The sequence below is a fragment of the Hemiscyllium ocellatum genome, chromosome 3 (assembly GCF_020745735.1).
Source record: "Hemiscyllium ocellatum isolate sHemOce1 chromosome 3, sHemOce1.pat.X.cur, whole genome shotgun sequence".
Classification (NCBI taxonomy): Eukaryota; Metazoa; Chordata; class Chondrichthyes; order Orectolobiformes; family Hemiscylliidae; genus Hemiscyllium; species Hemiscyllium ocellatum.
In genome coordinates, this window is record NC_083403.1 from 27,336,871 (window position 1) to 27,363,653 (window position 26,783).

At 41.0% G+C, this 26,783-nt stretch overlaps 1 protein-coding gene across 1 annotated transcript in view; it reads left to right on the forward strand.

Moving 5' to 3' along the window:
* The window catches only part of kif6 (kinesin family member 6), a 541,049-nt gene that overhangs the window by 491,293 nt on the left and 22,973 nt on the right, over positions 1-26,783 (forward strand). The window contains exons 17-19 of the mRNA XM_060854513.1: positions 7,592-7,676; positions 9,333-9,468; positions 18,544-18,632. Of these exons, the coding sequence (XP_060710496.1) occupies positions 7,592-7,676; positions 9,333-9,468; positions 18,544-18,632 (310 nt within the window). The remainder of the gene's footprint in view (positions 1-7,591; positions 7,677-9,332; positions 9,469-18,543; positions 18,633-26,783) is intronic.

Consider the following 26,783-nt stretch of genomic DNA (forward strand, 5'->3'; position numbering starts at 1 on the left):
AGGTTTCTCCGTCATGCAACTCAGTAAACATACGAACAAGGAACAAGAGTTGGCTCTTTGAGCATACTCCACCATTCAATAAGATCATGGCTGATCTGACTTTAATCTCAACTCTAAATTCCTACATATCCCTGATAATCTTTCAACCTCTTGATAATCAACAATCTATCTAACTCGATGTTAAAAATATTTATAGATTCTCCATCCAGTACATTTTCAAGAAGGGAATTCCAAAGATTCAGTGGTCCTCACAGAGCCCAGCGATATGTTTCCATCCATGCTGCTGGGGGAAATGGGGTATCCACAAGATAATTCCCTCTAATGTTTCCTCACAATGATGCAGAGATGTTTAAGAATGGGGACTGGCTGGTCCTTGAGGACTTGTGTCTATTTGAAGATCATGAGGCAGAAAACATTGCAACCACTGGTTATTAGTAATGTTCAATGCCGGGTTAGTGTCACAGTGCCAGTGGGATGATAAGTTTTGCTTAATCTATTGTCAAAGCATAGATGTCTCCACATCCCTACAGGTCCAGTCCCTGCCAGGACAAGAATCTTTTCCTTCGAGGGGTTGAGGACACAGATATCCAGCATCCTCTCACTGTTGCCTCCTTTTGTATCTTAGGATGCAAGCCATCTGGGCCAGGGGACTTATCTGCCTTTAGCCCTATTACTTTGATTAAAACTACTTCTTTCATGATGAGAATGGTACTTCATTCATCCCTTACATTCTTTAGTATTAATAAAATATTTGATTTACCTTCCACCACCAAGCCTGAGGAAAAATATCTGTGTAACTCCTCTGCCATTTCCTTGTCCCCATAACCATCTCCCCAGATTCATTTTCTAAGGGGGTCTATGTTCACTTTTGTTCTCGCTTCCTTTTTATATATTTAAAGAATCTCTTATTGTCAGTTTTTATCTTTCTCACCAGCTCTCACGGCTTATTTTGTTGGTCTTTTGTATTTTTTAGACCTCCTTTGCTGGAAGGGGTTCTTTTTTGCTAAAAATGTATTTTATTCATAAAATGAGAGTTTGCAACAGTATTCAAGTCTCCATGTAGCATGTTGCCTTTAGAAAACTTCAAACTTTTCCATGGCTGCCTTGTAAAGTCAGCTTGAGCTGTAAAGTCAGCACTGTAATTCAGCACCATAGCTTAAAGTGAAAATTGGAACCACCCTAGTTTTAGCTTTAATCCTCTAACTCCAAACTAAATAAACCAAGTAGCCTCCTTTTCTATTTCTTCATTAAATGAAAGTGTTGCTGGCTAAGACAACATTTTGTTGGCCCATTCCCAGTTGTACTAATTGTCCAGGGGCAGTTAACATTCAGCCACATTGCTCTGGGTCTGGAGGGACTTGTAGGTCAGTCCAGGTAGGGTTGGAAGATTTCCTTCCCTTTTAGGTGTACATGGACCAGGTGGGTTTCGGGATAGTCAGCAGTGATTATGCAGTCACCATTAGATTAAATATATTCTTGCAATTAATTCACATCTGACATGGGACAATTCAAACCCGTGTTCCCAGGGACATTTCCTTGGGCTTTGGGTTACTAATCCAGTGACATTACCATTAAGCCACTGCCTTCCCCCACTCCCCATTCCCCTTTCTTCCCTCATCACCCCTGACTTGAAATTGAGTTTGGAATCTTATATGCAATCGGTGCAATGCGCACTAAAGTTGTATTTTATCTACTAAAGATATAGACCTGGCAAACAATTACCTCTCTTGCTTTGCAGCTCAGTGATTTATAAGCAACTGAAGATTCAAAGTTGCATTTTTCCATCTCTGCTTCTGTGAACAAAAGCCACATGCAGGGAAATTAAATAAGGATGCCTCTCTGATCCCCACAATCTTCATCTAATGCAATTTGAAATGTTTCAAACAGAATTGTAGTTGGACTATCTTTTATTTTCAAAATGACTTCTTTTGATTCTGGGATATATCTCTGGTAGAGTTATTAGTCCTCTCTTCAGATCCCCTGGTTACATGAAGAAGCCTCCTTGTTTTTAAAGATGAGTTTGGCTTCTTTGACCTGAAACTGCATAAATAATTCAAATGTTTTATTAAGGTAAATGTAGACCTCCTGGTTCTATCAAAGGCTTAGAGGTGAGTGATCCATTGTCAAGTTTTCTCACTTGCACCCCTGCCCTTTTTAACTAAAGACACAAATTTAACCAAAACTAAAAGTTGCCTCTGAAATAATAATACATGTCATGAAGCCAGATGAGTTTGACAATGTATTGTCTGCAAAGGGAGAGAACTAATAGTTATAACAATATCTAGAAATGTTCAGAGAAAATTAGAGGGAAAAGGAGAAGCAAGCTGGAAGAGAGACAGAAACTTATCCCACCTCACCATCCTGTCTCCCTACCCCCTTTATCTGAAGTTCCCCTTACACCCCCCCCCCCCCCCCCCCCCCCCCGCCGACCACCCCCCAGTTCTGAAGAAGAGTTATACCCGAAACATCAACATCTCCACATGCTGCCTGGCTAGCTGTGTTCTCCCAGCCTCCTGCCTGTCTACCTTGGATTCCAACATCTGCAATTCTTTTGTCTCTAAGCAAGAGAACAGCAGCTAAAAGGTTGTGAGTAAATAAGTGAAAGGAGAAGTAGAAAGGCTCAAGAATTGACTAGTAAGGTATACTTTTCCCTGTTTGAAATCTCAGTCATGTCAACATCTGGTTGAAGTTATAGATGGATGAAAACAATAAAATATACACAATTTAGCAACAAGAGCCTTAATTGCCTGCACTTGCCAAAATAAAAATAGCATCTGGATATACCATCGAAGCAGATTATGCTCATAGTCCCAATGCACAGAATTAATAGCTTGCAGTAAGCAGCATTTACACCATTTTATATGTTGTTGTCTGAACAAAAATGAGCTACTTTCTTTTGAATGAACATTCATAGGATATGGGTGTCGCTGATTAGGCCAGTATTTATTGCCCATGCCTCATTGCCCAGAGGGCAGTTAAGAGTCACCCACAATGATATGGATCTGGTGTCACATGTGGGCCAGACCGGGTAAGGACGGCACTATCCTTCCCTAAATGACATTAGTGAACCAGATGGAAATTTTAACTGACAATCAACAACAGTTTCATGGTCATCAATAGATTCTTAGTTCCAGGTTTTGTTTTGAAATTATTCTTTGAATTTGCGACACTGACTATAATAAATCTGTCAACTTGAACCATTAAAAAATAACTTCAAGGACTTGTCACTTCTATCTAGTTCAGTATAATGTGTTTCTAGTCTCACTATGTGGGTGGCTCTTAACATGCTCAGGGGCAAATGGAGGAAATATGCAATGCAGTACATACTGCCTTGCCAGTGTGACATAGAACATAGAAAAATACAGCGCAGTGCAGGCCCTTCGGCCCTCGATGTTGCGCCGACCGAAGCCTACCTAACCTACACTAGCCCAATAACCTCCATATGCTTATCCAATGCCCGCTTGAATGACCATAAAGAGGGAGAGTCCACCACTGATACTGGCAGGGCATTCCATGAACTCACAACCCGCTGAGTAAAGAATCTACCCCTAACATCTATCCTATACCAACCTCCCCTTAATTTTAGCTGTGTCTCCTAGTAACAGCTGACTCCATTAGCGGAAAAAGATTCTCACTGTCAACCCTATCTAAACCCCTAATTATCTGGCCAAAGAATAAATATATTAAAGAAATTCTATTCTAGCTTTAGTCAGCAAGCAGTTTCACAAGAATTGGTTGCATTATAATTCCTGCTCTGGGTATTAATGGGCTCCTAGTCAACATATGAATCGATTCACATCAAGTATTTGGAACCTCATCTTACGAAGAAGCGGCGCTCTGAAAGCTTGTGATTTTAAATGAACCTGTTGGACTATAACCTGGTGTTATGTGACCTCTGACTTTGTCCACTCCAGTCCAGCATATCTACATAATGAATAGATTGGCACTATTATACCAGGTCCAAATATTACCTAGTAATAAAAATAAATCAGCACCATCACAGGATACCAGCTCTGAGCCTGGGCAGTCAGTCATGTACAGAGTAAAAAGTGAGGTCTGCAGATGCTGGAGATCACAGCTGCAAATGTGTTGCTGGTCAAAGCACAGCAGGCCAGGCAGCATCTCAGGAATAGAGAATTCGACGTTTCGAGCATAAGCCCTTCATCAGGAATAAGAGAGAGAGAGAGCCAAGCAGGCTAAGATAAAGGGTAGGGAGGAGGGACTGGGGGGAGGGGCGATGGAGGTGGGATAGGTGGAAGGAGGTCAAGGTGAGGGTGATAGGCCGGAGTGGGGTGGGGGCGGAGAGGTCAGGAAGAGGATTGCAGGTTAGGAGGGCGGTGCTGAGTTGAGGGAACCGACTGAGACAAGGTGGGGGGAGGGGAAATGAGGAAACTGGAGAAATCTGAATTCATACCTTGTGGTTGGAGGGTTCCCAGGCGGAAGATGAGGCGCTCCTCCTCCAGCCGTCGTGTTGTTGTGTTCTGCCGGTGGAGGAGTCCAAGGACCTGCATGTCCTCGGTGGAGTGGGAGGGAGAGTTAAAGTGTTGAGCCACGGGGTGATTGGGTTGGTTGGTTCGGGCGGCCCGGAGGTGTTCTCTGAAGCGTTCCGCAAGTAAGCGGCCTGTTTCACCAATATAGAGGAGGCCACATCGGGTGCAGCGGATGCAATAGATGATGTGTGTGGAGGTACAGGTGAACTTGTGGCGGATATGGAAGGATCCCTTGGGGCCTTGGAGGGAAGTGAGTGTGGAGGTGTGGGCGCAAGTTTTACATTTCCTGCGGTTGCAGGGGAAGGTGCCGGGGGTGGAGGTTGGGTTGGTGGGGGGTGTGGATCTGACGAGGGAGTCACGAAGGGAGTGGTCCTTGCGGAACGCTGATAGGGGAGGGGAGGGAAATATATCCTTGGTGGTGGGGTCCGTTTGGAGGTGGCAGAAATGGCGGCGGATGATACGTTGTATGCGGAGGTTGGTGGGGTGGTAGGTGAGAACCAGTGGGGTTCTGTCTTGGTGGCGGTTGGAGGAGCGGGGCTCAAGGGCGGAGGAGCGGGAAGTGGAGGAGATGCGGTGGAGGGCATCATCGATCACGTCTGGGGGGAATCTGCGGTCCTTGAAGAAGGAGGCCATCTGGGCTGTGCGGTGTTGGAATTGGTCCTCCTGGGAGCAGATGCGGCGGAGACGAAGGAATTGGGAATATGGGATGGCATTTTTACAGGGGGTAAAAATGCCATCCCATATTCCCAATTCCTTCGTCTCCGCCGCATCTGCTCCCAGGAGGACCAATTCCAACACCGCACAGCCCAGATGGCCTCCTTCTTCAAGGACCGCAGATTCCCCCCAGACGTGATCGATGATGCCCTCCACCGCATCTCCTCCACTTCCCGCTCCTCTGCCCTTGAGCCCCGCTCCTCCAACCGCCACCAAGACAGAACCCCACTGGTTCTCACCTACCACCCCACCAACCTCCGCATACAACGTATCATCCGCCGCCATTTCCGCCACCTCCAAACGGACCCCACCACCAAGGATATATTTCCCTCCCCTCCCCTATCAGCGTTCCGCAAGGACCACTCCCTTCGTGACTCCCTCGTCAGATCCACACCCCCCACCAACCCAACCTCCACCCCCGGCACCTTCCCCTGCAACCGCAGGAAATGTAAAACTTGCGCCCACACCTCCACACTCACTTCCCTCCAAGGCCCCAAGGGATCCTTCCATATCCGCCACAAGTTCACCTGTACCTCCACACACATCATCTATTGCATCCGCTGCACCCGATGTGGCCTCCTCTATATTGGTGAAACAGGCCGCTTACTTGCGGAACGCTTCAGAGAACACCTCCGGGCCGCCCGAACCAACCAACCCAATCACCCCGTGGCTCAACACTTTAACTCTCCCTCCCACTCCACCGAGGACATGCAGGTCCTTGGACTCCTCCACCGGCAGAACACAACAACACGACGGCTGGAGGAGGAGCGCCTCATCTTCCGCCTGGGAACCCTCCAACCACAAGGTATGAATTCAGATTTCTCCAGTTTCCTCATTTCCCCTCCCCCCACCTTGTCTCAGTCGGTTCCCTCAACTCAGCACCGCCCTCCTAACCTGCAATCCTCTTCCTGACCTCTCCACCCCCACCCCACTCCGGCCTATCACCCTCACCTTGACCTCCTTCCACCTATCCCACCTCCATCGCCCCTCCCCCCAGTCCCTCCTCCCTACCCTTTATCTTAGCCTGCTTGGCTCTCTCTCTCTCTTATTCCTGATGAAGGGCTTATGCTCGAAACGTCGAATTCTCTATTCCTGAGATGCTGCCTGGCCTGCTGTGCTTTGACCAGCAACACATTTGCAGTCATGTACAGAGACCTAGGTCACAAAACCAATAAGAATGCAACAACAATTGAAGTTCCTGGAATGTCCTGGTCCTGGGGAAGATGGTCTCCAGTGACATTCTAATATCGACCTGCTTAACTTCGGCAAAACAATGACAGATGGAACTTAGTTCTTAGACCAGAATTGTTCAAAACATTAATTATAAAATTACCGTAAAGATACACTTGCTGGTTTTTTTTAAAAAAATGCTGCGTCTTTTTAGAGAACACGTAATGGAGGATTTTGTATGGACACATCAACACTCCCAACTGCTGCTCAAGATGAATGTTTATGCCACTATCCTGTCCATGTACTGCTTAGTTCAGTGGGGTAAAGGAAAACCACTTCCTAGTCTAGCTAGATGAGTCTTTCATAGTTAACAAGATATGGTTTATTGTGTTTTGGTAACGAATTACAGTCTACACTAATATGATGGACATTATTATGGAGACCCTGCAGAGGACTTGGATGTTAGGTCTTATTGCTTTGAGATCCTAAATTGTTCTGCTTATAAGATTACATGATATAATCACAGTGGGTAGTGCTTATGACACAACTCAGAATTAACTCTTTCAGTCCCATATGCAGCGGAAGAGGAACACTTTAAATGCAAATTCTGTTAGCCATTTCCCCTCTGTCCAGCAAACTGTGCATGATGTGACTGCCAATTCCAGCAATAAGTGAATGTCCAGCTCAGTTGTTTGATGGTTTAGTTGAGGGATAAATATTCACCAAGTCACTAGAGCGAATGACCTTTTTTTCATTCAGTGCTATGGAATCTTTTAAGTCTGCCTGAAGGGGCAGCAATGACACAGTACCAAGCTGGAGTGTCAGCCTTAATTATGCCTTTAAAGTTACTCAAGAGTGCTACAGCTGCCACCAGTGGACAATATCTTTTAGTCACAGCCACATCATAAGAACACCAAAGGAAGATCTCCTCTGACTGTGGTTTTCAGCAAAATGATTGGCATATTCTAAAAGAATCAATATATAATTTGACAGAAGCATATACACATATGATATCATTAAGTATTGTGGTGAGAGAAATTCCTATCCCAAGATAAGAGTTGACCTTCTCTTAAGCTTCTGTCATCAGTGCTATTTTTTTCTTCACCATGGGGAGCCTTGAAAACATGTTTTACTGCAAACAAATTCCACAAAGGAATTGCATCAAAGGGGACCTTTAATGCTGCACTTAAGCATTTTCTTCCACAATATCTCACCAGGTGTGACCAGCGAGCCAGCAGATGTCACTGAACCAGATCATTTAGAAAATGAACTTCGAGAGAAAATAGAGGAAGAAAAAAAGAGGTTGGTAACCTTCTTTTCTTTCATTTAAACTTTTATGTAAAACTCCTACAAAAAGTGCAATGTCAAACAGTCGAGCAGATGTTCCTGTTTCAACACTACCACATTATGAATTTAGTTAATATTATTTAACTCGCAAACTTCTGACAATTATTACTTTATTGGTTAACTCACTTACTAGTTTAACCCTTCCTCTCCAAAGCTGAGGACACTTTAAAGGGTGACCACTTTAAAGGGTGAGAACAATGCTCCACCCCACCTGCTTCTCAGATAACACATGGTGCTGTGAAAAATGCGTTCGCTTTTGCAGTGGGGTTGGAGTCCATCGTGGTTCAGAACGAAAAACAACTGTGTCTCCCATGGTTTTAAACCACTCCAGACTCTTTCTGCCTCCATCCACAAGCCCCTCTGCCTTGTCTTTCTCACACCCCCACATCTATTTTGTCCACTTTTCTTGAGGAAGTAAATGAGCAGAGTCCACATGGTTCCCAAAAAAAAGACTCTGAACACTTGGGAGAAGGGAATCTGGTTCTGATTATGTACCTGTGAATATATTGATTTAGCATAACCCTGAGGGAGGCCCAAATTCAAGTCAGCTGTGGTGGTTCATGACCTGACCTGAAAAGTGCAGAGAGAAAGTCAGAATATTTTCTAAAAGGAAATGAACAGACAATACACATTATGGATAAATATTACAAGATCTATTTGGTCTCTTTCTTTGTTCTTATCACATACTCCCAGGTATCATCCATTTACAACCAACCCGCCCTAATGTCTCTATCTCTATTCCAACATTGATCCGTGTGTGCCTTAACACCTTTAAGGAATACAAAATGGATCGAGCATCATTATGAAGATAAAATCTTCAATTCAGATTTTTTTTTAATGCAGTCTTGCGTCAAATCCTCCAGGATTCCCATTACAACACAGACATGTGGTCAGCGTGGTTATCGCCAAGGGTTCGCATGGTTTCCCGATAGTACATGGAAGCCAGGTATGCAGGATCCTGGTCTTGATCTGAAAGAGGTGCAGGAGCTGATTGAGACCAACTCAACAAAGGCTGGACTTAATTTTGGAAATTGGACGAAGAATACTTGGATGCAGAGCATTAAAACTGTGACTGGGTCCATTGGACCCACAAAAACTAAGGGAAAAAATTCAATTAAAACCTTGTTGATAAATTTGATAAATGATTAACAGTCCAGTCAGGCAGTATGGAACATATTCAAATGTTGCTCATTAGGCCAACTATTTCTATTGGAAGAAAGCAGTCCCTAACATAGAAGAAAGAATCAAGGCCAATGGGCAGCCGGTCATTAAGACAGTGTGCCCCAAAGTTCCCCAAAGTTGTTGGTGTCATCAGTCACCCCCATTTCTATATGTAAGTACATATATCAGGGCTGTTTATGCCTTTTTGTCCTTGTAAGTAATTAAGTACCACCAAAAACACCGTAGTATTCTAAATTATTTGAATGCTATTGGTTGACAAGTTGTAATATTGAGTGTTTACCAGCTAGAAAAATAAGATTGGTACATCAGCACAATGTGTACTTTGGGTGACTCCTAAACAGGCAGGTCACTTCTCATCATGAGCATCTCTGTGAAATCCCTCAGTTCTCTCAGCTACAATGTGACTATTCTACTTTAATCCCTGACCAGTTACAAAATGACTTTCAATCGGCTGAAAGCACTGAAGACAGAGATCGAGCATTTACAGCATCTCTTAGAAAAGTCCAAGATGATGATGCAAAAGGATTTTGAGGTCTGGTGGTCTGAAGAGGCAACGAGACTCCAGGTAACACAGACTTTTCAAATGGTGCTTTTTCTCTGTAAAGTTGGAACAAGTCCTGGCACACTATTAAATTCAACTAGGAGAAAGTGAGGGCTGCAGATGCTGGAGATCAGAGCTTAAAAATGTGTTGCTGGAAAAGCGCAGCAGGTCATGCAGCATCAAAGGGACATTCCTGAAGAAGGGCTTATGCCCGAAACGTCGATTCTCCTGTTCCTTTGATGCTGCTTGACCTGCTGCGCTTTTCCAGCAACACATTTTTAAACACTATTAAATTCCAATGACAATTGTGATGATGCTGCTTTTTTAACAAGATTATGTTGTCCTTGGCTTTTTTTTCAGCGAGGTTGTAAAAGACACAGACTCCGAAAAGTCTTAAGTTGAAGGGTCTTTGGGCCAATTTGATTACAGGTAGCAGATACTGCCTCAGGCAACAGGCTTTAAGTTGTTGGGAAAGAAAACGCTTGTTCAATGAAAAGGGAGTGGCCAGTTCTCCCAGCTCAGCTTTTCTTTGGTTTGGTTTGGTTTTTAGCAGTAGTGTTGTAAAGGCTGCTGGCCCCAAAAAGGTCCAGGCTGAATCCGCCTCTCTCTCTGATTCTCCCTTATGGACCAGGAGCCTGGCCTGGTCCATAACACAATGCTGGAGCCTTAACTTAAATAATGGTTCATGACCATAATGTGCTGTTCACAACTTGCTGATCTTGAAAGTGCAGTGTACCTTCCAGAAAGGTGCGAATTTCAATTGACTCTCCCATTGGTAACAGACAAACTTACAAGCCATTCCAGCGACTGGTTACAAACCGGCAGATCCTTGAATGTAAGGGCCCAGGTTCTCTTCTCAGGCTCACAGCATATGAATAAGGCCTCTTGCAGAAGGCCTTCAGCAAAATTTGCTGAAGATACAAAAAGTGTGAGGGCATGTTGCAATGAGGACAGAAATAATCAGAAAGGAAATATGGATGGGTTAAGTGAGTGAGGAAAAGCTTTGTAGAATGAATTTAATGTGAGAATGTGTCAGGACATACACCTTGCTAGGAAGAATCAACCTATTACTTAATTAAAGAGAGACTTCAAGCAATTTCAGTGCAGAGGGATTGGAATGTTCCCCAGTCAGCTGGATTTGCCTGGAATCTTTGTGATTTCAGGCAACTTTCACATTTTATGTAGTGCTTGCAAACTACAATGCAAAGTGGAAAGAGTTTTCACGTGAAAGCAGATTGCAAAGAACATAAGAACATCAGAAATAGGAACAGGAGTAGGCCATTAGTACTGTCTAGCATATCTGATATTCAACAAGTTCCTGGCTGCGCTGCCGCTTTCATGCCCGCTCATCATAGCTCTCCATTTACCTCTGTCCTCTATTTCTACTCCTGGAGTTTACTTTAATTAATTCATGCAATATGGGCATCACCAGGTGGCGAACATTTATTTTCCTGATTCGTAATTGTTCTTCATAAGAGTGATGGTTAGCTGCCTTCTTGAACTGCTGCTGTCCACGTGGTGTAGGTACTCCCACAGTTCTGTTTGGAAGGGACTTGCAAGATTTTAATCCAAGTACGTTGGAGAAATGGTGATATAGGTCCTAGTCAGAATGGTATGTGGCTTAGAGGAGGCAGTAATCGTCACTGATTTGTAAAGTTCTTTTTTGGAGTCTTGGTGAGTTGTTGCAGTGCACCTTGTAGCCAGTGCACACTGCTGCACTGTGCATCAATGATGAAGGGGAAAATCTTAAAGATGGTGAATTGGTTGCCAGTCAAACATGCTGCCTTATCCTGGTTGGTGTTGAAGCAACACCCATTCAGGCAAGTGAAGGGTCTCCCATCACACTTCAGCCTTATGAATGGTGGGCAGGCATTGCAGAGATAGTTACTTGCTGTAACACCTCTAACCACTCACCTGTTCTTGTCGCTACAGTATTTATATGTGAAGCCCATTTCAGTTTTTTAGTCAATGGTAACCCTCTAGGCTGCTGGTAGTGAAAGATTCTGCAAAAGTAATGCCATTGAATATTGAAGAGAGATGGTTACATCCTCTGTTAAATGAAATAGTGATATCTTTGTGCATGAATGCTACTTGCCACTTATAAGCCCAAGTCATACGGTTGTCCAGATCTGGCTGCATTGATTGCTGAAGGATTGCTTCAGTATCTAAGGAGTTGCAAGTAGTGCTGAACAATATGCAAATCAGCGAATGTCTCACTTCGGATCTTATAATGAATGGAAAGTCTTTGATGAAGTAGTTGAATGTGATGGAAGGATCTGCAGGCTGGATGTTACTAGCACTCTGGAGATGAGCTGGTTGACAGAAGATCTCATCAAATGGTAGGGGAACAACATTACAGGGGAAGTCCCACATGCTTCCAACACTGCAGTTGAGAACAACAAGCAATGAGGTCTTACTATCTTTTGAGAAAATTTCAGACCATACTTCTCCATTTTTTTTCATCATTCAGATCCCTGATTCGAAAAATCATTTCTCTGGCTGTTACCTGCACTGCATTCTGTCCTTGACATGTTTTTTTACTCATTCAAGGAGGACGTTGCTTGATTTATTGTTGTCACATGTAACTATTTACAATGAAAGGTTTTGTTTTGCGAGTAATATAGGCAGATCACAGCAAACAACGACATACAGGTCATAGTGTGCACAGACAGAGTGAGGCCTACAGGGTTACAACTGCACAGGAGGTGCACAAAGGAAGATTAGCATTAGCAAGAAATTATAAAGGTCCATTCAGCGGTCTAATAACAGCAGGGAAGAAGCTGTTCTTGAACCTGATGGTCTATGTGTTCAAGCTTCTGTATTTTTTGCCTGACAGAAGAGATTGTAGGAGAGCATTTCCTGGGTGGGAGGGGTATTTGATAACATTGGCAGCCTTTCTGTGGCAGCAGGAAGTGTAAATGGAGTCCATGAATGGAAGTTTGGCTTCCATGATGGCCTGGCTGTGCACACAACTGTCTGTAGTTTTTTACAGTCCTGGGCAGAGCAGCTGCTGTATCATTGGCTGCAACATGTTGCCTATCACTAGTGGCCTTTGAGAAGGTGGTGGTGAGCTGCCTTCTTGAACTGCTGCAGTCCATTTGGTGTAGGCACAAATCCACAATGCTGTTATGGAGGGAGTTCCAGGTTTTTGACCCAGTGATACTGAAGGAACAATGACATATTTCTGCTTTGTTTCTTGTTGACCACAACTGCATGGAATATTTTCACTGCTTTCTCAAACAGAGTGTACCTCTTCTTCATATTCTCCTTTAGCTTCAGGATATATATTTCAGGACTATTCATGATAGATCCATGATCTCTACACCACATCAGTGGATCACTTTAGACAGTTTAATTCCCATTGTTATGTCTACTCCTGTTGTTTTATCCACTCATTCCTTGATTTATGAGCTGTCCCTTGTGTTTTCACTGCTCCTTCTACTTCTATCCATATTCTGAATCCAGATTAATTCTAGCTCCCTATCACCTACTTAAAGCCCGTGATGAATTTAGTATAAATGCTAGCCAAGACATTGACACTCACATCCCACATGTGAATGAAGGAACATTGAGCTTACTTATGTGAATTGGAAACAGCAGTGTTCCCTGCCTGAGCTCTGAGGGACTATATGCCCTATATCGCCTATCCATTCCTTTCAATCAGTTTCCAGACCATCCACACAACATTAAGTTTAATTCATGAACTTTCATGTTAAGGTTTATCAAAATTCATTTGGAAATTTATCTATGTTAAATCACAGAGCTAACAACAGTTTAGTTTGAATCTATATCAGTCTACAGTCAGATGTTATATATTTTATTGTTTTCCCTTGAAACTTTGGTACAGACCTAGTGCACCCGATCGGCTTTCTGCCCAGCCTGTACCTGTGCTGGCATCCGGCAACCTCCACTCTCATCCCAGGCTCACCCAGCCAACTTCTAATGTAACCCTTTCCCAGACAGCTTTCAGCCATTTTAAGACTTGGGTTCACAAAGCTGTGAATATTCCCAACTTTGTGCAAGTACCTCTCAAACAATGAGTAAGAAAGTGTTTCTTTCCCACGTGACAAAGAAACAATTTGCGATGCTGAAAATCTAGGCAAAAGCAGAAATTAATTGAAGAATTGTAAACCAGTAAATTATAAACCTGTTTCTTTCACCAGTCTACACTAATCTGACACATAGATAGCACATTACTCAGTTTTATTTTTATTCTTTCGTGAGATGTGGCCATCATTGACTGGGCAAACATTTGTTAATCATCCTTAATTGCCCTTGACCTGAGTGATTTGCTAATATATTCCATAGGGCAGTTACGGGTCAGTCACATGACTGTAGGATCTTGCATTACATGTTGGCCAGGCCTCGTCGGAATCGTAGATTTTCTTCCCTAAAGTACATTATCTAGGCCCTCTGTGTTACCATCTTTTTTCGTGAATTTTATTGAATCTTTCAATCTTTGAGGAATGGCCAATCTTCTAAATTTTGAAGAGGGAAAACCATTTCAGTTTATAAATAATCTAGTGATCCCCTTGTCTGGATCCACTTCATATTCACCACGTATTGGAATTATTCACAGTTTCAGCTATATATATGTTATAGGTGACACATTTGCCTCACGGCGCCAGGGACCTGAATTTGATTCTATCCTTGGGCAACTGTCTGTGTGGAGTTTGCACATTCTCCCCGTGTCTGCGTGGGTTTCCTCCAGGTGCTCCGGTTCCTCCCACAGTCCAAAGATGTGCAGGTTAGGTGAATTGGCCAAGCTAAATTGCCCGTAGTGTTCAGGGATGTGTAGGTTAGGTACATTTATTAGAGGAAATGTTGGGTAATGAGTGTGGGTGAGATACTCTTCAGAGGGGCGGTGTGGACTTGTTGGGCCGAAGGGCCTGTTTCCACACTATAGGAATTCCAATTCTAATAAAGATGGGAATTATTTGGTATAGGGTCTTTTGTATTTTGAAGTACTAAGCAGCTCCCAAAGTTGGTGCAGGGGCAGGAGGTAAATTGATATTCGAAAGTTTTGAAGTGTATTCCTATACAAATGGCACATCTTTTTTTTCCCAACTGTCATCTTATGACTTAACCTTTTGTGAGGTACCTTGTCAAACACCTTCTGGAAGTCCAAATACAACACATCTATTAGATCCTCTCAATCCACTCTAGTTGAGACTTCCTTGAAAAACTCGAATGATGTTGTCAAACACAATTTCCCCTTCCATGAAGCCATGCTGGCTCTGGTTGATTTGATTATGATTTCCCAAATGTGCAGGTATTACTCCTTACTAATTGATTCCAACCGACTAATTGGTCTATATACCTACTTTTTGCCTCCCTTCCTTTTTGAATACAAGTCTTACATTGGAAGTTTTCCAGTTCTCTGGTATGTTTTTCCAGAATCCAAGGATTTTTGGAAAATTACAACCAATGCATCCACTATTTGGTAGCTATTTCTTTTAGGATCCCAGGATCTAAGCCATCAGAACTCGGTTTCCTAACTGCCTTTAGACCCATTAATTTCCCATGATACTACCTCGCTAGTAATGGTGATGGTTCGTAGTTCCCACCCAGCCCTGTATTCTTTAGCATTAATGGGATGTTTGAAGTATCTTCCACCATAAAGACTGATGCAAAATATCTTTTAAATCATCTGCCATTTTCTTATTTCCCTTAACTATCCCTGCAGATTAAATTTCTAAGAAGCTTATGTTCATTGTGACCTGTCTTTTCCTTCATATGTTATGAGGTTAGGCGAGTGCACTTCTGGTCAGGGAGTATGGAATGGATGAACATGTATTAAATGGGATATGATTTGATTGTTTGAAAGCTTTTACCTCTGACATACTAGCTATCAGAATGTCCTTTATCATCCTGTTGAATTCTTCAGTTTCACCATTTATTTATGGATTGTATTGCAATGCCAGTTAGTGGTAGATTCTACAGCTTGTGAAAAACTCCATGAACTATGGTTGGCAATAAATGCTGATCCAGCCAACAATATTCACATCTCAAAAGTGAAAGAAAATGTTCGTAGTCTTGACTGTGCATTTCTTAAACTGACCCGTTGCTTTGACATTTGTGATGTTATAACATACACTTCACTTTCAGGTAATCTACCTGCAATTCTCTTCTTTGAAAACTTGCACACCTTTATAAAGTGATTCCAGTTTAAGCAGCTGAACATTTATTAGGTGCCAGTGGATACCTCCCCAATTTGGGTCAACGTCTGAGGATATCTGATTGTAATGGTCTCCCCAACATCTCTGCCAGAATGTAGATGCTCCAATGATTGCATTTTTCTTTGACTTTGAAGTATTGAAAAGCCCTTACTGCCATATCAAACATCTGTCTTCTGTGAGCTGCTCAAATATCTGCTGGCCTCCTTCTTCCAGTAAATGTCGAGCAGTTTCACTTTCTTGTGGATTGGTACTACATTCGGGTGTCCATCCCTGTATCAACAACTCTGAAACTGCCATCTGACAGCCTGAATGAATCACCTGGTGATGGTGCTGCAGCAGATCCATTTAAACTGTTCTCCATCTCATCCCACCTATTGTTTTCTAAACCTTCATTTGTGGGTTGGTGGGGGTGCTTCTGTTTAGGCAAGCATTCCCTAAATCCCAGGGACATGTAAGAGTCAACATTGCTGTGGAGAAGTCATATGTAAGCCAGAGCAGTTAAGAATCGCAGATTTCCTTCCCTAAAGGATATTAGTGAACCAGATCAGTTTTCACAATGGTTACATGGCCATCATTAGGCCTGTACTCTATTCCAGATATTATTGAATTCACATTTCACCATGGGATTCAAAACCATTTTCAAACCAGAAAAATGGTGTGGGGTCCTGGATCAGTAGTGCAATGACATTATGACTTTGCCATAGCCTCCAATCGTGCTTTATGCTTTGAAGATATGTAGAGATGACATGAAAACATAGAAAATAAGTGCAGGAGTAGGCCATTCAACACTTCAAGCCTGCACCACCATTCAATATGATCATAACTCATCATGTAATTTCAGTATCCAATTCCTATTTTCTCTCCATACCCCTTGATCCCTTTAGTCACGATGGCTATGTCCAGCTCCCTCTTGAATATATCGAATGAACTGACCCCAACAGCTTCCTGTGGGAGAGAATTCCACAGGTTCCCAACTCTCTGAGTGAAGAAATCCTTCCTCATCTCAGTCTTGAATGGCTTACCCCTCATTCTTAGACTGTGACCCTTAGTGCTGGGCTTGCCCAACATCGGAAACATTCTAGCCTGTCCAATTCCATCAAGATTTTATGTATTTCGATGAAATTCCCCCCTCATTCTTCCAAAACACATACTTTCGATGTAGAATGCTATTTTCAAACGATTATGTAATGTATGTTCTTAGACTTTTCCAGCTTGTTTTCTCAATTTAACTTCAGTTTCATACTGTAGCCACATTCAGGCTTGACTAACAGACAAACATTGAAAAATTAAATATTGCTGTGCCAAATTTCCAATTTACTGGAGTGAGCAACTGATGTAACAAAGCAGATGTCTCCAACACAAAATGCAAATCAGAGTACTATACAGAACATGAGTTAGTTACGTGCCTGGCCCTGTATCAGCAACTTTCTGGTATTGGTACAGATCTAAATTGTACTGTGTGGCTTTTCAGATTCTGAACAAAAATGCAGTTACTCTTCAAAGCCTCGGTTTTCCAGACATAACATCTTGGTTCAGAATACCTACTGGGTCAATTAAGAACTTTAAACTGCCAATTTGGCAATGTTCCTTGCAGTCATTTCTTTTGAATACATTTCAGGATAAATGCTGCCATGTCTTTTAATGCCCTGTAATTAAACATAGAAGCTGATTTCTGCTTGGTTCCAACAAATTAATGTATACTAAATATTGTGGAATTGGCTGGTCAGGTAAAAGGCTCTTGGCTGTTAAATGATAAATAGTAATTGCACCACACAATACCATGCAATGACCATCTCCAACAAGAGTGAACCTAACCACTCAGTTATATTATTGCCATCATTGAATCCCCCACCTCCACAACCTACTCTTATATTCCAATCCCCTTGAAATAAGGGCCAACATTCCATTATCCTTCTTGATTACCTGCTGCACCTTTGTGCTGCCAACCGAATATCATCATGTCTGTTCACTCTGACCTTGTTGGAATCATTGTAAGAAAACAGAAATCATTGTAAGGCACCTGATCCTTGATATGAATCAGGACCCCAAGAGTTATTAAGGACATAACCATCATGGCAGCTTCCTTTGTACACGGCACAGACTTCCAAAATGTAGTTCCGATGATCACAAGTGACTTGGATGTAGACGCAATGGAACCTTTTCTATGAATGAAATCAGCCACATTATAATAAAGTCTTCTCAACACTATATATAAATATGCTCAACCTATACTGTGAAACATGTATAAAGTATTCTCAGAATGGTCCAGCAGTTTGGTGGTGGTGTCCCAGAATATCCCCATTCAATAGTGGCAATGTGTCTCACTCATCTGGAACAATTTAAAGAAGACTTACTGGACCTGAAACATTAACTCTACTTTTTCTCCACAGATGCTGCCAGACCTGCTGAGTTTCTCCAGCAATTTCTGTTTTTGTTCTGACTTCCAGCCTCCGCAGTTCTTTGTCTTATTTAAGTGTTTAATTCCCTGCTAGATCTCTTCCAGGTATGCCCACCTTGAAGAATTTCAGCCCTCTCTCCAATCTACATTTCCATGCTACTCTTTCTTCTTGTTCACCATCATTACGTTTGTTGTCTCTACGAGTGATTAACAAAGCTGTAACGTTTTATAATTTGTTCACCAACAGTAGCTAAGCTAGTAACGGTTTGAAGTTAAATTCTTCCAGAAGGCCTTTCAGATGATTAAAGTACGTATGTATTAACACGTGTCTAACACCTGCACATATTAATTGGAAGGCTGAAACTTAAGACCCGCAAATCTGACCTGGCATCAATCACTTCTGTTAGCAGCATCTGTGTTTTTTTAATCATAACCTCACAACCTGGCTGCATGGAGATTTTTATTTTAAGAAAATGAATAGTTCACAATTTTACGTTTGCTCTATTATTTTAAACCCAACAGAGACAACCATCTGAAGCCACCTGTCAGGATACCTGTAAGACACATTCTGTGACTCCAACAGCTTCCCAGGGAAGCCTGCACAGCAGCAGGTGAGAAATAGCACATTAAAATCTATATCTTATGCACTGCTATGACATAAATATTTTAGAAGATTCTTTCCCTTCCAATATCCAACTTATACTGTGAAACACTTATAACTGGCTTGATCTGATTTGCAAAATTTATAGGAACAGAACCGAATGCCTTTTAGACTAGTCCAGATTTTAAAATATTACACACTAAGATACTGGTTACCTGCTAGCCTTTCAGCTCTGAAGTCAGATTGACATGATGACGATCCCAATAATTTCACCAAAGTGTGCAGTTGCTTGGCCATGTAGCAATCTGGAGTGTACCATATAGTGCAACAACCATCATTCCATTGAAGGTATATGTGAAGGCGACCATGTGGAAAATTTGAAGGGATCATGTTGTGGAATTAACAGACTATGTACTATAAAGAAATATTAGAAAGAGCATTCTCTCCAGTCTAGATTCCCCTGCCCTCACTGAGCACCACCACTCCCCACACCCCCTGCCCCGCCCCCTCGCCCAACTCCCCTGCCTTGCCTGGTGGATCTTGAAGATTGCCTGCCAACGATTATTTATTGCAAAGTAATTGAAGTTTCCTCTTAGGATTTTCTTTTCAAGAAACATTTGGCAGTAATATCACTGTTGACAGGTGTACTTACCACTGCAAGAGGGCCAGCAATACAATTATGCTGTTGACATTGTAGCTATGCATACGGCCACATCATTTTACAGCAACTAAAATACTATCAGGTACTTACTTACATGCATCACTAGAAGTGCTTTTATGACACCAGTGAGGACAGGAGTGCAAAAAAAGTGGTCCGTAAATGATGTTTGAATGACATGGCAGAATTATTCACAGCTGCAAGTATCTTTTTTTAAATATTTGTTCACGCAATGTGGAGATTGCAAGCGAGACCAAAACTTCTCGCTGTTCCCCTTTTGTTCTGAAGTGTAGGAATTGATTCAATGGCCTCACAAACGTAGCTAAGAAAAGACGAGACACTCTTGCTAATGTACATCTTCCATTATTTTGGCAGCCTTCAACTGTTTTTTTCATTTACCCATTTTTTGGAATTAAGTGATTATGGGTAAGGCCAATATTTTATGCCCATCCTAGTTTCCCTCAGAAAGATACTGGTGAGTGCCCCTCTTGAACCTCAGCAGTCTGCATGGAGAAGGTATTCCCATAGTGTTGTTAGACAGGACACTCCTCGATCATCAACCATCGTTGATGATGCAAACAACTATAGCAACGATTAAAATACATGAGGGCGATGGGCAAATTTGCCACTGAAAGCACCCTGGAAAATTCACTCGTGGCGCCAAACAATCAGAGAAAGGTTGCCCCCATAAAATGAATGGAAGAAAATGATGAACTGTTTCCCCAGGCACAGGCTGGTTCTCTTGTCTGCTTGCCACTGACAAAATTGGAGGAGCAGCGAACACTTAAACAAGTAAATGCCAGAAGAGACAGAGTCACTTAGGGAGTATCCACTGTGAGCAGGGGAAGCTAGAAGCCAAGAAGTGAAGCTGGAGGGTCTGGGACTGAGATCCAGCAGCAGACAGATGTGTTCTTTGGGCCAGATGCAGTTTTCTTGCGCAGGCCAGGAGGGGTGACAGGGTTAAGGCAGCTGTCCGCCAGCCAACTCGAGGAATTTTGGGAGAAAAGGAAGACTGCACATGAACTCAGGGGACTGAGAGGAATTGAGGGGAGCAGGAGGCTGCAAGGTAATGCGAGAGATGGTGAGGCTGCAAGGTAATGGGGGAGACAGTGAGGCTGCAAGGTAATGGGGAGATGGTGAGGTTGCAAGGATGGATGATTGTACAAGGCAGAAAAGAGGGATGTGGAAGACAGGGAGGTCTCCAGAGTGGGCAGAGGTAGACCACATAAAGGAGATATAGGAGCAGAATTAGGCCATTCAGTCTATTCAGTCTGCTCTGCCATTTGATCATGATTCATATTTTTCTCAACTCCATTCTCCTGCCTTCTCCCCAGAACCTAGATCCCCTTACTAATAAAGAACCAATCTATCTCTCTCTTCATGGTTTGGACTCCACAGCCTTCTGCAGCAATGAGTACCACAGATTCGTCACTCACTGACTGAAGAAGTTTCTCATCGTCTCCATTCTAAAGGGTTGTCCTTTCACCCTTTCACCTCCCCTCCCCCCCCACCACCAATCCCAGGTACTATCTCTCCTGCAATGGAAACATCTTTCCATGTCCACTCTATCTAGGCTGTCAGTATCCTGTAAGTTTCGTGGTGACTGTAGGTGGCTACAGGGGTGCAGCAGTGATTTAGAGAAGCTGTAAGGGCCGAGGGGGTGGTTGAGTGATTGCAGGAGTTTGGATGGAGACAGGATGGCTGCAAAGGGGTTGGAAAGAAGCTGCAAGGGGGAAATGGAGGCTCTGTGGAGTCAATGAGGGAGGCTAGAAGGAGAGGAGAGACAGGAGACCACAAGAAGGCTGGGAGAGACAGAATGCTGATGGCAGAGAGTGAAGCTGCAAAAAATAGAGAACAGTTTTAGACCTGTCAGAACATTGCAAACCGGCAAACAATGAACAAAGTTACTCGGCTCTTCAAGCCTTTCTGCCATTCAATAAGATCATGGCTGATCTGATTTTAACCTCAATTCCACATCCTACATCCCCTCCTGATAATCCTTCTTGCCCTGTCTGCCAAGTTCATCTTGAAAATGACTCAAAGCCAACTCTTTAAGGTTCAAACAAGGGTAATTTACTGCATTCAGAACGTGAAGGGATGATTTGCTCCACAAAATCACACAAGTGCTTAAGAAAGAAAGAGAAAAAGAAAGAAAAGAGAAGAGGTTATGAATTACTTCACATCAAAGCTATTAAAATTAGTTCACATTGATGGAGAGTCCACTAAGTCAGTATTGAGTTTATGTTCCTTCAGTAACTGTGCACAGATGTTTCTTTCATAGGAGCTAAAATGTAATTGAATTATTGATGAATGTAGAGTATGTATAGGCTGAAATAAGGTGTAGAGGTAAAGTGACAGGGACAGGAGTATCTAAGCTGACGATCGGCTGCAAGCAGTTGTTTTCTGGGGTCTGGATGAATCGTTCTTGCTCAGGCCGGGAGTAAGAGCCAGGAGCCAGGAGCTACCAGGAGATTAGTGCACTTTGCAAAAGAGACGCAGGTTCCTTTCCAGAAATCAGACTTCTGATAGATATTGAGGTCAAAGTCAGCCATTTAGCTAAGCTTGAGCTGCTTACTGTTCAGTCATTACCAGCAGACTGAGGAAAGAGGGCAAAACTGTACAATGAAAACTATCAGTTCCAGTCATATCACTGGAGCATCCAGTTTGGCCTCACCCCCTACCAACTTATATTGAGGACCTGCACAAGTAGTCAGTCTCAATGTTTCATCTCACAAGTACATCTTTCACTTAACCAGTACCTTATAACTGGACACGAGGAATCAACGAGGTGATACAGGCTGTGTAGTAAAGATGTGTAGGTCTTTAAAACATGCTGACTGTTTAAGGCATCCTCATTTTTGTTTTGAATATCGATAATGTTTAAAAATCATGACTGCACACATCCATGCTGGCTGGTCGCTTTTATACATAGTATTTAAGTCAACTCCATTTTGGGAATAACTTTTCGAGGACTTCAAAGATTGACCTAAAATCCAACATCTGCAGCAGCACCAATATAAACGGTAACATCAACATCTACAGAAGTACCAACATATACATTAACATCAATATCTACAGTATCAATAGCTACAGTAACATCAACATCTACAGTATCAAGTCTACAGTAACATCAATATCTACAGTATCAATATCTACAGTAACAACATCTATAGTACCAATATCTACAGTAACATCAACATCTACAGTAACATCAATATCAACAGTGAAATCAGTATCTACAGTATCAATATCTACAGTAACATCAACATTTACAGTCTAATATCAACAGTAAAATCCATATCTACAGTATCAATATCTACAGTAATATCAACATCTATAGTATCAATATCTACAGTAACATCAATATAAACAGTAACATTCACATCTACAGTATCAATATCTACAGTAACATCAATATCTACAGTAACATCAACATCTACAGTACCAATATCTACAGTAACATCAATATCTACAGTATCAATATCTACAGTAACATCAACATCTACTGTAACATTAACATCTACAGTACCAATATCTGCAGTAACATCAACATCTACAGTAACATTTACATCTACAGTACCGATATCTACAGTAACATCATCTACAGTATCAATATTTGCAGTAACATTAATATGTACAGTATCAATATCTATAGTAACATCATCCACAGTAATATCAATATCTACAGTAACATCAACATCTACAGGAACATCAATATCTACAGTAACATCAACATCTACGGTATCAATATCTACAGTAACATCAATATCTACAGTATCAATATCTACAGTAACATCACCATCTACAGTATTTTTCTTCATAGAGTACATCCACATTATGAAACGTCATATAACATATAGCACTTGCAGAGAGAGCATTGAGGCACTTGAGGCTATCAAATGGTGATGCATATTTTGATTACTAATGTATCACTCTTTGGGGTAATTTCAATAGGGTTTGGTGGGCATTGTTGGATATTAAAAATATCTGTTCCTTTGTCAGCAGCTGGCACAGGTTGTTAGTTTGTAATTGGTTTGTAATATTAATATCTATAGTAACATCAACATCTACAGTAACATCAATATCCATTGTAACATCAATATCTACAGTAACATGGACAACTACAGTAACATCAATATCCATAGTAACATCGACCTCTAAAGTAACATGACATCTACAGTAACATCAATATCTACAGTATCAATATCTACAGTACCATCAATATCTACAGTAACATCAATATCTACAGTAGCATTAATATCCATAGTAACATCAACATCTACAGTATCAATATCTACAGTAACATCAATATCGACAGTATCAATATTTACAGTAGCATCAACATCCACAGTATCATCAACATCTACAGTAACATCTATATCCACAGTAACATCGATATCTACAGTATCATGGACATCTATAGAAACATCAATATCGACAGTAGCATCAATATCTATGGTAAGATCAACATGTACATTATCAACATCCACAGTAACATCAATATCTACAGTAACATCAACATCAACAGTTACATCAACATCTATAGTAACATCAATATCTACAGTCACTTCAGTATCTACATATCAATGTTTACAGTAATGTCAGCATCTACAGTAACATCAATATCGACAGTATCAATATTTACAGTAGCATCAACAGCCACAGTATCATCAACATCTACAGTAACATCTATATCCACAGTAACATCAATATCTACAGTAACATGGACATCTATAGAAACATCAATATCTACAGTAGCATCAATATCTACAGTAACATCAACATCTACAGTAACATCAACATCTACAGTAACAATATCTACTGTAATATTAATATCTACAGTAACTTCAACATCTATAGTAACATCAACATCTACAGTGTCATCAATATCTACAGTAACATCATCTACAATAACATCAATATCTACAGTAACATCAACAGCTACAGTAACGTCAATATTTACAGTATCAATATCTATAGTAACATCAACATCGACAGTATCATCAATATCTACAGTAACATGGACATCTATGATATCAATATCTACAGTAACATCAATGTCTACGTATCAATGTCTACAATAACATCAACATCTACAGTAACATCAACATCTACAGTATCAATGTCTACAGTAACATCAATATCTACAGTAACATCAATATCCATAGTAACATCGACCTCTACAGTAACATCAACATCTACAGTAACATCAATATCTACAGTATCAATATCTACAGTACCATCAATATCTACGGTAACATCAACATCTACAGTAGCATTAATATCCATAGTAACATCAATATCTACAGTATCAATATCTACAGTAACATCAATATCGACAGTATCAATATTTACAGTAACATCAACATCCACAGTATCATCAGCAATTAAAGTAACATCTATATCCATAGTAACATCGATATCTACAGTAACATGGGCATCTATTTTAACATCAATATCCACAGTAAGATCAACATGTACAGTATCAACATCCACAGTAACATCAATATCTACAGTAACATTAACATCAATATCTACAGTAACATCAGTATCTACATACCAATGTTTATAGTAATGTCAGCATCTACAGTAACATCAATATCTACAGCTGCATCAACATCTACAGTAACATCAACATCTACAGTATCAATATCTACAGTAACATCAACATCTACAGTATCATCAATATCTACAGTAACAGCAACATCTACAATATCAATATCTACAGTAACATCAACAACTAAAGTAACATCAATACCTACAGGATCAACATCTATAGTAACATCAACATCTACAGTATCAATATCTTCAGTAACATCAACAGCTACAGTAACATCAATATCTACAGTATCAACATCTATAGAACATCAATATCTACAATAACATCAATATCTACAGTAACATCAACATCTACAGTAACATTAATATCTACAGAAGCACCAACATATACAGTAACATCAATATATACCTTTTCATCAATATCTACAGTATCAATATTTACAGTAACATCAATACTACAATAACATCAATATTTACAGTATCAATATCTATAGTATTATCAATATCTACAGTATCAATTTCTACAGTAACATCAACATCCACAGTAACATCAATATCTACAGCAGCACCAACATATACAGTAACATCAATATATACAGTAACATCAATATCTATCTTTTCATCAATATCTACAGTATCAATATCTATAGTAACATCAATACTACAGTAACATCAACATCTACAGTATAATCAATATCCATAGTATCAATATCTACAGTAACATCAGCATCTACAGTAACATCAATATTTACATTAACATCAACATCTACAGTAACAGCAATACCTACAGTATTAATATCTACAGTAATATCAACATCTATAGTAACATCAACATCTACAGTATCAATATATACAGTATCAACATCTACAGCAACATCAGCATCTAAAGTATCAGTATCTGTAGTATTGTCAATATCTACAGTAACATTAACATCTACAGTAACATCAATATCGACAGTATCAATAGCTACAATAACATCAACATCTACAGTAATATCAATATCTACAGTATCAATATCTATAGTAACATCAACATCTGCAGTAACATCAATATCTACAGTAACATCAATATCTACCATAACTTTGGGGTGTTAGTGCTCTGATGCTTCTGTTGCTCTTGCCCTTCCAATGGTTATTCAGTAACTTCCCTATTCTATATTACGACTATCATAAAGCTGTAGTAGAAGATAAGTGAGATGGATCTTACTTATTTTACATCGTCACTATCTGAATGAACATGTACCTTTTCATTTCAGTCCTAAATGCTTTTTATTGTGAGACTGTGTGCCCCCGTCTAGACTGCACAGCAAAGGGAAACGTTCTTTCAACATCTTGTCTGTCTGTCCCTTTAAATATTTTATAAATTGCTATGAAGTCTTCACTCATTCTTCTAAACACCAGAGGATGTCTCCTCATTATCGCCTTATAAGACAAGCCCACCACCCCAGGAACCAGTCTGGTGGACTTCCTGCTGCACTCCCTCTGTGCCATGTATATCCTTCCCTAGGCAAGGGAACCAGACTGCACACAATTATCTAGATAGAATCTAGCCAGTGTTCTATACAATTGATGCAAGATGTCTTCATTTCTGTATTCAAAACCTCTTCCCTTCCAAATTACTTTCAGCACCTGCTTGATAGCTTTCAGTGACTTATGACCAAGGACCCTGAGGTCCCTTTGGGCTTCACTCCTTTCCAATCTCTCGTCATTCAGGAAATTCAACACCTCTGTTCCTCCTACCGAAATGGATAACCTAACATTTAGCCAAATCGTATTGTAAAAGCTGGGGCCCTAACAGTGATCCTTGTAATACCCCAGGATTCACAGCCTGTCAGCCTGAGAATGACCCATTTATTCCAACCTGCTGTGTTCTGCTTTTTATTAATCCTCAATCCATGCTGATACATTACCCACAATTTCATTTTGTTTAATTTTGTTTATTGA